Source organism: Protopterus annectens, chromosome 4.part0, assembly GCF_019279795.1.
Source record: "Protopterus annectens isolate FY-2018-M chromosome 4.part0, PAN1.0, whole genome shotgun sequence".
In the NCBI taxonomy this organism is placed as follows: Eukaryota; Metazoa; Chordata; order Ceratodontiformes; family Protopteridae; genus Protopterus; species Protopterus annectens.
The window spans coordinates 1,257,641,316-1,257,656,461 of record NC_056733.1 but is presented as its reverse complement, the minus strand read 5'-3'; the positions used below and the strand labels follow the sequence as shown (position 1 = coordinate 1,257,656,461).

General features: G+C 41.0%; 1 protein-coding gene across 3 annotated transcripts in view; it reads left to right on the top strand.

Annotated features, from left to right (window-relative positions):
• The first annotated feature begins 3,879 nt into the window (after positions 1-3,879).
• LOC122799830 (LRP2 binding protein) overlaps positions 3,880-15,146 on the top strand; it is an 812,580-nt gene continuing 801,313 nt past the window's right edge. For 2 of the 3 annotated variants that reach the window (XM_044069156.1, XM_044069155.1), the window contains exon 1: positions 3,950-4,062. Coding sequence is in view for 1 of the 3 variants with exons in the window: in XM_044069154.1 (XP_043925089.1) it covers positions 3,924-4,062 (139 nt within the window). In the remaining 2 variants the exon portion in view is untranslated. Of the gene's footprint in view, positions 4,063-15,146 lie in introns of all 3 variants that reach the window. The other variant, XM_044069154.1, reaches the window with a different exon arrangement.

The window sequence follows — 15,146 nt, the reverse complement described above, 5'->3', positions numbered from 1 at the left end:
TTCCACATTGGTGTTTTGTAAATATATTGCTACTATGTGATGTAATTTTTTATTTTTAACATTTTTTTACATGTTTTTTGCAACAGGAAATGATGTCACAGTGTTTTTGCTATATATAGATAGTTCTGTTTAATGTGACTGATGAAGCGATCTATTGTGCTGCGAAAACACTTACCAGTTTTATTTTTACTTTTAATTTAATAACCTACAGCCTTGGTGGCCTGGCACTTTGTTTATTTGAATGTGTTACACATACACAGCTGGCACTATCTCACATCATCGCAGACCCACAGTAAACAATGTAGTAAATTTGTAGTATAGTCAGGCTGACAGATATTCTAGTGTGTTGTGAATAACTGTGGCCACATGTGTAATTAACATACAGCAATCAACCTAGTAACTCACATTTTAGGTAACACAGTTATTTAACTGATTCACAATCTTTTTTCTTCCCTTTTCACTCATTTCATGTTATCACAATATCATACAAAAATGTGGAAATCATGTCTTTACATCTTCAAGATTCCTGCTGAAGATGGGCATTTGTAAGTATACAGGCAGCCTTGCTATTTGGCTAATGATCAGCACTGGCCACAAGGAAACAAAGACAAAAATGAGCAAAATAATCACAGAACTATATTCCAAGTGCCCTTAGGAGGGCAAGACATATAGAAAATAAAATTAAACAGGTGTAGCACTTAATCTTACTTTTTGCTCATCTACTCAAGATGAGCATTTTTAAATAAACAGCCTTACTATTGGCTGATGAAACTGTCAGTCACCACTGGCTACTAGACCATGCCCCAGAAATCTCTAAATGTATAAACAGAAAAAGTGGGCAGCATGTATGCAAGCACAAAAGTGAAAAGGATCCCATATAAGTTTTCTGGAATGGATAGCACTCGGCCATCAGGTTACTTCCATTTACTTATTGGCTGAAACACGACATCATTTTCAAGTAAGATAAGTAAGTCCTTCCCCAAGGTGACCAACGGTGTGCCTTGTACTTCCCTATTATAATCAACGAAAAATGTTTGAACTTGGTAGAAGTAAACCCCACCAATAATCCAGAGTTTGAACAAGTTTCACTCAGATGATCCAGTAGAACAACTTCAGGATGAACAAACAACTTATTACTGACTGAGTGGACAGGAAGTAAAGTGGTGCTACAATGCAGAATAAAGCATGTCTGTTCAGTCAGTTTCTTATTATATCTTACTTAGCCATGCTATACATTTATTTAGATGACAGATTAGGTTGTGTAAGCAAGTTGTTTTCTTGGTTAATGTGACATACATGGGTGATACATACAGATTATTTATGTATGAAAGATAGTTGTGAAACATATTCTTACTATTCTTGCCTTACCAGCTGATGTATGAATATATGGAATCTGCATGTTTTGACATGCCTGTGTGTTTTTTTCCGTTAGTATTCTGGTTTCCTTCCGCCTATAAAAGATGTGGTGGTTGACTGGTTATTTTAAAATCATGTACATAAACTGTATTTATCTGGGTTTAGGGGAGTTGAGAAAATAGTTATAGCTGAATGCATATTCACCAAATTTACATCTGGCAAAATCCAAGAAATCAAGCAACTTATTGCTGAAAGTAAGGCTCATGGAAAACTAATCTAAAATTTAAGCACTTGAGCTGTGCTATGTGGAGAAGCCACTGTTAAGCTGAAGTGCTTAAATTTAAGATTATTTTTCCATAGCACAGTTACTTCTACACCTATAAAAAGTATTTTATATTTATGCATCTCCTGCACCCTTAACTTCTATAATTATTTCCAAGGTCACTGCATATTGCGAATCCTTTATACCCCTACCTTCAGTATCATTAGACTCTTTGTGTGCACAGCATATTACACTTTCTGCACATCAGAAACTTTGCTGACTATTCACCTTCCATACATAAAGTTAGAGTAGTGTGCATCAATTTTTCTCCTGAAAGAAAGCTTTCCAACCATAAAACACCACTCTATTTGGTACTTTTCTGTTATTTGGGCAACACTTTCAACACGATCGTTCAGCTGAAATCCAGTACCTTAATAAGTCTGTTAACCAGATATGTGTACAAATTATTTGCTGTAATATTTTGTTGATCACATTCTGTAAATTACAATTCAATCACTAGAACGTGTTCATATGGAAATTCAGTGCCATGACTCTGATTAAATTGCTTATGATCAAACAAATTTGCCCTTGCTCTTGTAGTCTGGGGTATGGTTGAAGGAGAGCCTAAAGTATCACTTCCCTTACTAGGTTTATATGTGAGAAAATAAAATAAAAAAGCCTATGCTGTGAAATTAAATTCAGAAAAATGTAGATGTGGGGTGACAACACAAGACACAATGCAGAGAAAAACTGAAGTGTAAAGACGTGTGCTAAACCACAATAAACAGATGATATTACTTAGAAGTATAACTTTAAGAGATTATACCATATAATGTGTGTATAGTACCTGAAGTCCTGCACATACAGATGTAAATTACATTATTTTCAATGGATACCTATCAAATAATCGAACGGGTAAATTGTTGGTAGGGTGGCCTAATGGTTAAGATGTTTGCCTTCTAAACACAAGGTGCAGGGTTTGAGTCTCACAAGGGATAATTGGCTAGGCTTACAATTGCTCGCAAATGCAGTTAGCTTAGTAGTAATATATGAATATCATATGGTCGAACCCATATCATCGACAATCCAGTTGCTGAACCGTTATGACAGATCAGGAAATGTGCCCTTTTCTCCACTGTAGTGCGATCTCGGAGTTGGTATATATGAGTTGAGGGGGTGCAGGGGGTTTGCCCCCCACACACACACACAGCAGGCGCTGTGATGTATGCATGTGTTGTCTCTGTTTTAAGTTTGTTTTGACAGACTGAAGATATGGGTTCGACCATTTGTCTGTTTGATTATTTTCATGCAGCTATCTGTATGACTGTTTTGAAGTCTGTTAAAAGGGGATTTTTATATACCCCGTTAGAAGGTGCGATTATACAATATGATTTTTTGAAGCAGTGTACTTCAAAATTCAAGGTGGAAGAAATTGTAGTTACTGGTGAGATTCGGAAAAATAGAAGGAATTGAAAAGCTTGAAGTAATTAAGGATGGGAAGAACCTAAAGTTATTAACATATTGTCTAAATGCAATTTACGAGTTATCATGTAGACGGTTATACAAGAAAAACAACAATGGCGTTTTTAAATATTTTCCATGTAGCACGCTTTGAAATAATGGCGTGTTCTATAATTTGGGTATGGACGGTTGGAAAAGAAATGAAGAATTGTGTTGTGAGTATACGAAAAAAAAAATCAGTAGAAGGGCGGAGAAGTCTAAACATGCAGTTACACTAAAATTTTGTCTGATGTCTTTTCATTATTAAGACACAAATGTAATAAGATTAGTCAAACGTACCAAACTATAGATATTCAAACATGAGATGTAACATTTAGCATCTCACTCGCAAAATATACAGGGATAACGTTTTATTAAAAGCGATATGTTTTCATCTTTGTACCAGTTTGTACTGATTGTGAGCTATGCATGAAATACAACAGTTTTCTACCAACAGGTTAACCGACCGTGTAGTATGTAGCTCTTCCTATTTGCTGTTCCTACTTTGTCAATGCGCAACAAACAACAATATTATAGATCTCATGCGTGCTGTACGCATACCCACCACACGCACACCCGAGAGTGAAAACAAGCGAGTGTTATGGTTACCAGCGTGGCGCTCGCCCTTCGCGTTCGCCACTAACGGTAATCGACTGAGTAGGTTCCTCACGTAAACAATCGAAAAGTTGCCCATACTAAAGACCCTATTCTCCACCCCTTTCCGAACAGGGACGTATGCATGCGCGCGCTCATAGAGTTGACTGTTGCTCAGCAACTTTCTCCACCCCTTTCCGAACAGCGATGTATGCATGCGCGCGCTCATAGAGTTGACTTGCTCAGCAACTGCTGTTTTTCCTTTTCTCGCTTTTTATTTTATTTTTTCAAGTTCAGTATTCGAACTACGCACTGTCTGCCAGTTTCGATAATCCCGGATCCCCTGAAATGTGAGTGGTTAATTAATAATAGCGGTGTGTTTGCTGACTTCTTATAATAGTTAAACTATATATCCCATGTGCCTTTGTTACAGGAGGTTTGGGAGGTCGCTCATTGGAAGTTCTAGCTTGGCTGGAGTTTTCATTTGTTTTTTTTTTCTGATTGTTTTTTCACTGTGACCTCCTAACTCTTTGTTTTAAAGACATACTGGTAAGTAGGGTTACCACCTGTCCTACTTTGTGAGGGACAGTCCCTCTTTGGGCGGATGTGTCCTGTGGAAAAAAATAAAAAAAAACTGGCAAATGTCCTGAGATTTTAGGACAAAAATATTTCCAAAGTTTTCTTTAATAATTGTATAAAACAGTTTTTATCTGAAACACCTAAATGTTATACGAAACAGCACAAACAACTCACATGCTGCAAGAATAAGCTTTTATTTTGGCCAAAAGTGAAGTTCTATCCTTTGTACTGGTCATGGGTATGTTTTGTCCTGCAAAAATCTGACATTTCTACAAAAATTTCCCACTTTGAGCATTTGAAAAGGTGACAACACTACTAGTAAGCTATGTAAGGGAGAGTTTGCCAAAGCCTCATGTGTTGTCTTGTTGTATGTATTGGAGGGTGCGCATGATGGATGTATCATATCTAAACAGTTATCCTGCAGTATACGTCTCAATTTCTCATCACAAGAAATCTGGACAGAGCCTAAAATAATGCTGGACAAAGGCCCAAAATAAGGATTATTGCTTTTACAAACTTAGAAAGTTGATAGAAAAACAGGATTTGTTTTAATATGCATTTTCTAAAGGATATGAAGTCTTAAAACTCAAATGTTTGTCATTATTGAGTGACTTCAGTCCTTAGTTATTTCAGAGAAAACCACACATTTTATGAGTAATAGAACAACTATATGATGCAAAAATCTGGACAGGGAGGTATGTCCTGCAGTTGCCTTCCTTGAGTCTACCACTGATGGAGTCTATTCATTCATGTTGTTAGTTTTATGGGGTACTGATGAGTGCTGATGCAGGGGTGTAGCCAGAAATTCCATACTGTATTCACAAACTATTTGTACTGCCCCCATTGATGTGGCATTTAAAAATATGGATATATCTTTCAAAATGTTGTCCCCTTCCAGCAGTTACTAAATGTACACATCATTTTCAATGGTTCCCTCTAAAACTACTAAAGAAGTTTTTAGATATAAGTCTTTTCTGCAAGCAAGTTATGTTCTTGTTATTAGAGGCATTACTTTAAACAGTTGCAGAAATAATATAGACTGAAGAAACTACAATGTTTCTCAGTGATGCACAGAATAAAATGGTCAATTGTTTATATTATGATGTCCCAGGATGCAGAGTAGCAAGCAATACCCCATGGTATGATGTGGGTCTACTTTATAATGTTGGATCTCTTAATTATTAATGAATAAATTATTTTGTAAGTCATTTTTTTTACAAAGGTGAAATTAAAAGAAAACTGTGAAACATTTATGGGGGGCTTACTCCCCACGCCACTAAAGATTTGCAAGGCACTTAAAACGGCATAAACTAGGGGTGCAAGGGAAGGCAACCATCTTGCTGGATATATGTGGCTACCCTTTACTACCATAGACAGTAATGCCTATTAACGGTGTGTCCTAAAGTATGCAATCTCCAAAACATTTACTTTGTAGAGTACAAAGAGTATGCCTGGCTACACCCTTGTGCTGCTGTGAACATTTTTTATGTTTTTACTTTGCACATAATTTTTAGATAAAGAGAAGATGCCAAGTTGCCAATTTTAGAATCATAGTCCCAAACCTGCTGCCTGTCAAACTTCTGATTTTCTATCTCATCTAGTATGCACTTAATTCGGTCTTCTGTGTAAAATGAATGCATTCCTTTTCTACGTACAACTCTTGCTTCTTCCATTTTTTACAATGTACTTTGTTTCCATATTTTGCATGTTAGTTTGGCTACAAGGCCATGCAAACACTAAAGGTAGAAAATGAATTTTGAGGACAGATAAGGACTGCTTGACCTTCTAATCTACAGCTGACCAATAGACTGCATTCAGCAGATACCACTTTATGTTGGTTCTCTGATTTACTGTATTTTGTTTGAAGTTTCTTTTGCCGCCATTTTCCTCTTTTAACAGGCAACAGATTGCAATGAACTGCAGACATAGCCAGTAAGAGAGCAGCATCTAAAGTCAAAGTGAAGGCTTAAGATCGAGTGAAAATTGATGGAGCGTAGACATAAATCTTCTTTACAAGAGCAGAAGCAAGAGAGAGTAGAAACTACCAACCTGTGAATTTAATACCACTTGTAGGGAAGGACATGAATGAATGCCGAAGGAAAAGGTTTTCGAATACCAGGAAACCTTGCAACCAGGGGTGTAGCAAGGAAATTCCATTTTTACTCACAAGCTATTAGTACTACCCCCCAAGACACCTATCTCTTAAAAATGCTGCCCCCAAGCACTTAATAAATGTAAGTAACATTTGCAGCTGTTCCCCCTAAAACAATTGTTTTTAGATTAGCAACATTGCACCTGTTGTTAAAGACATTCATTTAGACAGTTGTAAACGTAATATGAGCTGAAAAAAAACATGTTGATATGGTGCTCAGAAAAGTTGTACTCAGTAGAGTATAAAGAATATGCTTGGCTACACCCTTGCTTGCAACAACACAGGACCCATGGCATCATGGATTCACAAAAGGAGGGTTCTATCCCTCATTCATTCTTTGATTAGCCACTTAATCCAGTCTATGGTTGCAGGAAGTTGGATGGGAGCTAGGAAATTCACCCCGGGGATCACGTCAGTTGCCCTGCTAGACAGGGGTCCAGGGAAGTAAATATTATGGGAAGAAATATCCAGGGAATTGTTATGGCTAGGCTTGTATAGGCCCTAGGGCCAATAGCCTAGTACCAACCTATGAACCTACATCCTGGCATTTAGTAGGTGCATGATAGAGAAAATAGAGAGGATTATTCTAAATGGTGGACAATTTCATCACAGTATGTATGTGCACATGCATGCACACAATTGCACAGACATGCACTAACACACACAAACACACACATGCACACGCATACTGTCTCTCTTTCACTCAGTCTGAATGGTACTCAGCCCTATAGACAATTTCAAGGTTCATCAGTTCACTTACAGACCATTGTTGGGATGTGGACTGAAACTGGAACAACAAAAAAAATAATAATAGTGGTAATAATAATAACCATCATCATCATAAGGCATGAAAACACAGGGAGGATGTGCAGCTTCTGCAGAGAAAGCACCATGACCGAGTACTGAAATGTAGAACCAAGCACTTTGAGACAGCAGTGCTACCCATTTTCACCGCTCTGTTTCTTGGAGGGTTATACTAGACAGATCTAATGGCGGTGTTGACTTGATAACTATGGGATTAAATCAATATGAGATTATTGAGGCTATCTATTTCAAAGCTAGATGTGACAATGTGCAATGCAAAAGGCTATTGAGTAAATTAGGCAAGCATGGACTCGGAAGCAGACTGGTAGCATGTGTTAAACTTTGACTTGACAATGAGATACAGAGAATAGGAGTTCACTCAGCTGAAGTGATGGTTACCATAGGGTAGTAGAGGGGCGAGTACTGCTGTATATCATTTTTCACTATATTTTTACATGACATTGACAAGGCCTTACTGAAAATACACCTTTCTGTGAAAGAAACAAATATATGCTTCAGGATAGAATGGTCTGAAATATAGCAGCTTAAATTTAGATTTAAAAAAAAAAAAGCTCAGAACAGGGCAATGATATGGTCACCTTTGAGAAAACAGAAAGAAAACCTAGAAAAATTGGCGAAGTACTGGGATGCATAGGAAGAAATATTACTAGTTATCATTAGAAGACAACAAATTATTATTGTTCTATACAGACAGTTGTTAAGATGCCACGAAGATTGTTCTGTGGTCTTGAAACAGCCTATTTGGAAAGACATTACTAGGAAATGGGAAGCAAAAATGATTCAAAGTCTACACCAGAAAATATATGAGGCAGGATAAAAGTATCAATCTGAAGTTGTAAATCTTTATTCATACTTTACAGACGGCTGTTTCCCAGCTCGTGCAAGCCAAAAACTCTCAGCTAAGAACCTACCCACAATGCTCCTCTTCTAGATACTCCAGATCTCATTTGCTGCGCTCCTGGTCAGACGTGTTTAGCCATCTTTCTCAAGCTAAGTAGTAATTTGTTGTTTTTATGACAGTTTTTCTTCTGAATTTCAAAAATGTTAGTCAACTTAGTCTTTTTTCACTGTCGCCTATAACCTAGGCCTATTTCCTACCCTTTTTTTTGGTAATTTTAAAATTTTACCTTTTTTGACTGTCCCTTTCTCCTGTATTTGACAGGCTTCCTTTACTGGTGGTATTCCTAAAAAAAAAAAAAAAATCAGGTTAGTATTGTTTCTTTTACCATGTCAGACAAAGTTAAATTGGGTTTTAAACAGTGTGACAAGTGTGGACGTAAGATGCCTAACTCAAATACACATGTCTGTTGTGTCTACTGTTTGGGTGTGGATCATTTGAAAGCTGATTGTGACATTTGTGCTGTTTTTTCTAATCGGACACCCCCCCCCTCCTAAGACCAAAAAATATAAGGAAAAACAGAGTCACTCAGTCCCTGCATCTCCGTCAGTTAGGGAACCGAGTCCGTCCCGTGCTTCACCGGCGCAGACCTCTTCGACACCAGGATCTGTCTTCCCTCGGTGCTGACCATGGTATTCACTCCTATCTTGGTTCCAAACACAGCATCACTGACTTCGGTGCCGTCTTTGGCTCCTACATCGGTTCCGATGACTGTTCATGCCTCGGCTCTATCCCGGTCCATGGTGCCGACAGCCTTCTCGGCTCCATGGGCTCCGATGACTGTACATACCTTGGCACCATCTCTGTCCATGGTGCCGACAGCTTCTTCAGCTCCATGGGCCTTGATGACTGCACATGTCTTGGCACCATCCCTGGCCACTGTGCCGACAGTTTCTTCGGCTCCATTGGCTCCAAAACCCGATTTCATGCCAAGGACTTGATATTCTCCTACTTACAATCCTTTCTTGGGGCAGAGGTTTAGCCCCTTTCTAGAAAGACCTGATTCCCCTTCTGCAGCCTCTTTTAGATCCATTAGGAGCATTTCTGAACTAGACCTAGTGCGGGTTGTAGACCAGCTTCTGGTAGCTAGGGGATTGCCCATTCCAGCTAGACCTCCTGTCCCCCCCTGGCTTGGAATCTTTTATCTCATCTTCCCCTGCTTAGCCCCCCATCTCCCACTTCGGTACATACTGTCTCAGCTCCGACAGCAGTGCCTTCCCTGTCGGCACCCATCACCCTTGCAGCATCTGCTACGATGGAGCCGATGCTTTCTCGGAGAGGTGCTTGGACTGTCCGTACCTTGGTACCTAATCCGGCACCTATTTTCTTGTTGGCACTGTCTATGTCCATGGTTCCGATATTTCCCAGTTCTCTCGTCACCCCTCAACTGGAATTAGTCTCAGGTGCTCCTTCTGCAGAGGTGATGGATAAGGCCCTTCACTCTGAAGGCTCACAACCAGACCGTAGGACACCAGTATCAAAACCCCCTGTGAAGACAACCCCTTCTCTGGAATCCTCTTCAGAAGATCCCACTGGAGAGCCACCTCGGAAGAAATGGTGCAAGAGGAAGCACCTTGACCCCCTGGAGGAATCTATCACAGAAGACACTGATTGTGATGAAGGGGAAGGGTCCCCTCGTTCTCTCCCAGATGACGTGTCATTTGGAGACATTCTTGAAATCCTCAAATAGCGGGGGGAATGGAAGTCCTCTAACCTTTCTTCTGAGGAATCGGTGTTTCGGCAGGCCTTCCATACCCAGCCATCTACTTCCTGGGTGACCCCACCAGCAGATGATCTAGTTAAACTAATTGTGCAGCATGCCTGGAAGGCCCCGGACAATGTAGAACCTGTCCCCTGGTGGCCGGACAAAATTTTATCTACACCTGAAGACCAGCCCCACTGGTCCAAGCAGCTGACAGTTGACGCTATGGTTGTGGCGGCGGCCACCAAGAGGGAATTAGCAGAAGATAGTTCCACTGTTCATCCTCCAAATAGGGAATCCTGGATCATTGACAGACTGGGGAAACGGACTTATGCTTCAGCGACCTTCACCATTTGGTTGTTGAATTATCTGACACAGTTTACTCTCCTCCAAAGAGACTAATTTCTGAAATGGCTTCCTCTTTGGTGGGGGTACTGCCTGATGAGGTGTGTGACACTGTCGCCTCACAGCTAGCTACCCTTGAATCCATCTGAAACTCCTTGATGCATTTGATATTTCACACCGCCGAGGGGGCAGCCCGAGCGACCGCATCTGGTATTGTCATGAGACGTAATGCTTGGATGCGGTTGTGTGATTTCACAGACCCTTTTAAATCTTCCTTCGTTAACGCACCTGTCGACAAATCTGCACTTTTTGGTCCCAAGGTATGTGACACACTTGCACGTAGTGAGAAAGACGGAAAGACCATGTCTGCTGTGGGCATACGTTTTTCCAACCCCCAGAGACCCTACTCCAGGAACCAGAAGGGGGGAAAGATATGGTTCAAGAAATCCCAAGGATCCTTTCGTGACATTTGTGGTGAGCAATCCCCCTGGGGCAGGGGAGGCTATTCATATGAAAGACATCCTTTTCAGGGTAGAGGGGGTCCATGTAACCAGGGAGCCAGAGATTCTTTCTCCGGCAGACCCTACCAGCGCTCCTGAGCAGCTGCCCGATTGCTTTCCTCTGGAAGCGGTCGGGAGTCGTTTCTCTCTGCATCTATTGGCCTGGCATCTTATTACTACCGATGTTTGGGTGCAGAGAATAATATCCAGAGGCTACCAAATACCCTTCCACCTAACTCCCAGACCCGTCAAACAAATCCCCGATGTACCACCCAATCAGAGGGGATTAGCAGCCTTAGAAATAGAAAAACTGCTAAGAAAAAGGGTCATCCAACCAGTCCCACCAGAACAGACAGGATACAGGTTTTACTCGAGGTTCTTTTTAGTGCCAAAAAAGACAGGGGACTGGTGACCAATCCTGGATCTCAGCCTACTCAACAAATTTATCAAACCTCAAAAATTCCGGATGGTCACAGTACAGTCCATTCTTCCCTTCCTAGGGAGAGACAATTGGATGTGTTCTATAGACCTACAGGATGCGTACTACCATATAAAGATGGATCACCGCTCCCGGAGGTTTCTCCACTTCTGGCTGGGAGCCAATCACTACCAGTTCAGGGCACTGCCATTCGGTCTCTCAACAGCCCCCCGAGTGTTCACCAAATATCTGGCAGTTGTGGTAGCTCATCTTTGACTACAAGGATTTCAGGTGTTTCCCTATCTACATGACTGGCTCCTTACTGCTTTGACCAGGAATCTCCTAGTTCGCAGCCTTTCTTACACTCAAGATCTTGCTCTCCACTTAGGGATTAACAATCAACAAAGACAAATCTCAAATGTCTCGAACAAATACACTGGAGTTTATTGGAGCAGTCTTCAACACAACATCCTGCCAAGCTTCTCCACCCTCACAGGCTTTTGAAAATAAGATACCAAATTCAAGTCCTTCTGCCTCACATGTTTATACCAGCACATCTTGTATTGCAACTCTTGGGCTCCATGGCAGCTGCCATTACTTTGGTACCACTGGCGAGACTAAATATGAGAATCCTGCAGTGGCTCCTCTCCGCACAATGGTCATTGTTAACACACCCACTCAACCACATGATACGCCTTACGAGCCATTGCAAGGAGGAAATGCTATGGTGGATGGAGCCACAAAAGAATATTTGGTGTCGACCGTTCTGTTTTCCCCAACCCACGGCCATGGTGACCACGGATGCTTCTCTTTTGAGGTGGGGGGGCATTTCCAGGGAAAGACTGCCCAATGCACCTAGACCCACCTCTCGAGGCAAACTTGCACATAAATGTCCTGGAACTGAGGGCAGTTCTCTTAGTGTTGCAAGCGTTCCATGCATCCCTGCCTTTGGGGACCATTACAATTCAGTCAGACAACATGTCAGTTGTCTGGTGTATCAACAAGCAAGGCGGAACCAGATCTTGCCCCCTGTGTTGGGAAGCCATGAGGATTTGGCACTGGGGGATAGCTTCCAATCGCTTTCTTATAGCAATTCTCATTCCCGGGAGCTCCAACCTTATTGCAGACAATCTGAGCAGGAACATTCTGGTGCCTCATGAATGGTCCCTCAATCCTGTAATAACAGCTTGGATCTTCCAGCATTGGGGCAATCCTTGCTGCGACTTGTTTGCTTCCCCCCTGAATTACAAATGCAGGAGCTATTTTTCCTTGATTCCCCCTCAGGGGGAATCATTGAGGGATGCTGTAACACACGATTGGCCCCCGGGTCTTCTGTATGCCTTTCCCCCATTTTCCCTCATCTCAAAATTTCTCCAGAAAGCTCAGAGGTTGAAAAGCAAAGTGATCCTCATTGCTTCCTACCGGCTACGTCAAGTCTGGTTCCCTTTTCTCTGGCCTCATCTGATTCACAGCCCGTGGATCTTGGATCATTCCTGTAACCTTTTATCCCATTATCAGGGATTGATCCACCAGAACCTGCACAGTCTCAAGCTCACGGCCTGGTTCCTCAACTTCCAATTATTGCCAGACTGCCTGACATCCCATCTCCTGTTCGTGAAATTCTTCTGGCCTCACACAAACCTTCCACTAGAAAGGTTTATTCTAGTAAATGGACTAGGTTCTCTATTTGGGCCAAAGATCAGAACTTAGACCATTTCTCTATGCCTATTCAAAAGATTCTGCAATACCTGACTACTCTCCTGCATGCAGGAGCCTCAGCTTCAACGATCACTGCATACATTTAGCAGCTATCGCTAATTTTCATAATGGTCTGGAAAATTATTTGATTGTGTCACACCGCCTATGCAAGACTTTTTTGAAGGGAGTATTACATGTTAAACCTCCAGTCAAGCCTCCCTTAGATCCCTGGGACTTGACTATGATGCTTCAATTTCTTACAGGCTCTCCCTTTGAGCCTTTTGATTCATGTGACTTAAAAGTTTTGTCTTGGAAAACCATACTTCTAGTAGCACTCACCTCAGCGAGAAGAGTATCTGAGCTGCAGGCCTTGAGTGCCAAGAATCCTTACTTGATCTTCCACACGGACAGGGTGTCCCTTCGTACTGACCCTTCCTTTTTGCCCAAGGTCATTTCTGTTTTTTCCATTAATCAATCTATTGACCTGCTGGTTTTCTTCCAAAGGCATTCTAATAGAGGGGAGTACCTTTTATTTTATTTATTTATTGCGTTTGTTTACCGGGATAAGTCCACTGGGCCTAAAAGAGCCCATTTTCAGCAGAGGCCCGGGGAGAAAAGCTCCAATGAGATACAGAAAAAATATAAACATTAATTAGTACAGAAGCAGAAACTGTGTTACAGATAGTAAATGTAGTAACATATACAGAATATATACATACAAGCAAGAATCTAGTTTGTTTGATTACAGTAATATATACAGAAAATATACATTAAAGCAGAATTCAATGAATTCAATCAGAGTGATATAAACAGAGATCAGTATTATTGTACCAGTATCAACAAGTGAAGATAAAAATAAATATGGAGAAAATATCATCAGTCACTAGTAACAAAAGACATAGTTTAGTAATCATATAAGGAGAGTGAAGAGGTTACACCCTTGATGTGCATCGACAGCTTTGTTGTTATTTGCACAGGACTAAATCTTTCAGGAAAACAGGCCAATTGTTTGTGGCCTTTGCAGGACCCAGATTGGGTAAACCTGTTTCCAAAATGACCTTATCCTCTTGGCTTAGAAATGCCATTACCTTTATCTACCAATAGAATAAGCTACCCTTACCTTCCAGAAAAAAAGCTCATTCTACCAGATCTATGGTTACCTCTGTAGCTTTTCATTCCAGCGCCTCTATGGATGATACAAGCACCTGTACAACTGCATGAACTCAGCCATACCCAATAGAACTAAAACCTGCTCCTCAAGGAAACACAGACCTGTTTGGTGGACATCCTCTATCAACAGGCTTTACAACAAAAGGAAGAAACTGTTGTCCAAGGGTAAAAAAGGAACAAATTCCAAATTGGAAAAAAACTCCCTCCTTAGCCTCAGCAAGCAAATTAGATCACTAGTGAAAACCTCCAAGGCCAATTATGAATTGAAACTAGCCTCCAAAACAAAGAGAAAACATAAAGTTTTCTTCAGTTACATCAGGAACCACTGTGGCAAAGCCCAGGTTTGTTCCGAATTAGTACTTAACAGTATCACACTGATCCTGTTGACTTAGCCAACCTGCTAGCAGATAGGTTCAGAGCAAACTTCATCCTTTCGACATCCCCCAATACTTGTTCCACACCTCACATCTCCATAGATCAAGTGTTGCAGACCCTATCCAAGGCAAAGAACACAGCTTCCATGGGACCTGGTAGTATCCCAGGATGTATTCTGCACCATCTCCAGCAAGAACAAGCTTTTCCACTGAGCACCGTATTCAACCACAGCCTAAGTACAGGCTTCATTTCAACAGAGTTGAGAACTGTCATTGTCATCTTCTTGCACAAAGGTAGTGCCACTACTAACCCTGGAAACTATTACCCCATTAGCTTGAAAAGTCTGATCTGTAAATCAGTGGCGGCTGGTGACTTCAAATCAAAGGGGGGCTGCAGGAGATAGCTGAATGGGTGGGGTCAATGGGAAGGGGTGTGGTCAACTAGAAAGGGGAGGAGCTATGCTCAAAACCACAAAAACTAACTTTAATTAAATATGCTGCCCTGGGTACCAAACCCATTATGAGAGTACAATCAAGACAAATGAAGTGTAAAAGAATAAAAATATTTCAATGCACTGGCTGCATGACAGCTTACTTAATATCTAGATGGAAACAAAAAGGTTGTGAGGCATGAAAAAATAAATGACTTTTTAAATACATTACTGGAATGCCAGTCAAAATCAAGTATAAGAAAAACAAGCAGCACTCAACTCAAACTGCTTCTCCTTGCACTGCAGTTCTAACTATAATTTATATTTAACTTTATTAAAGTA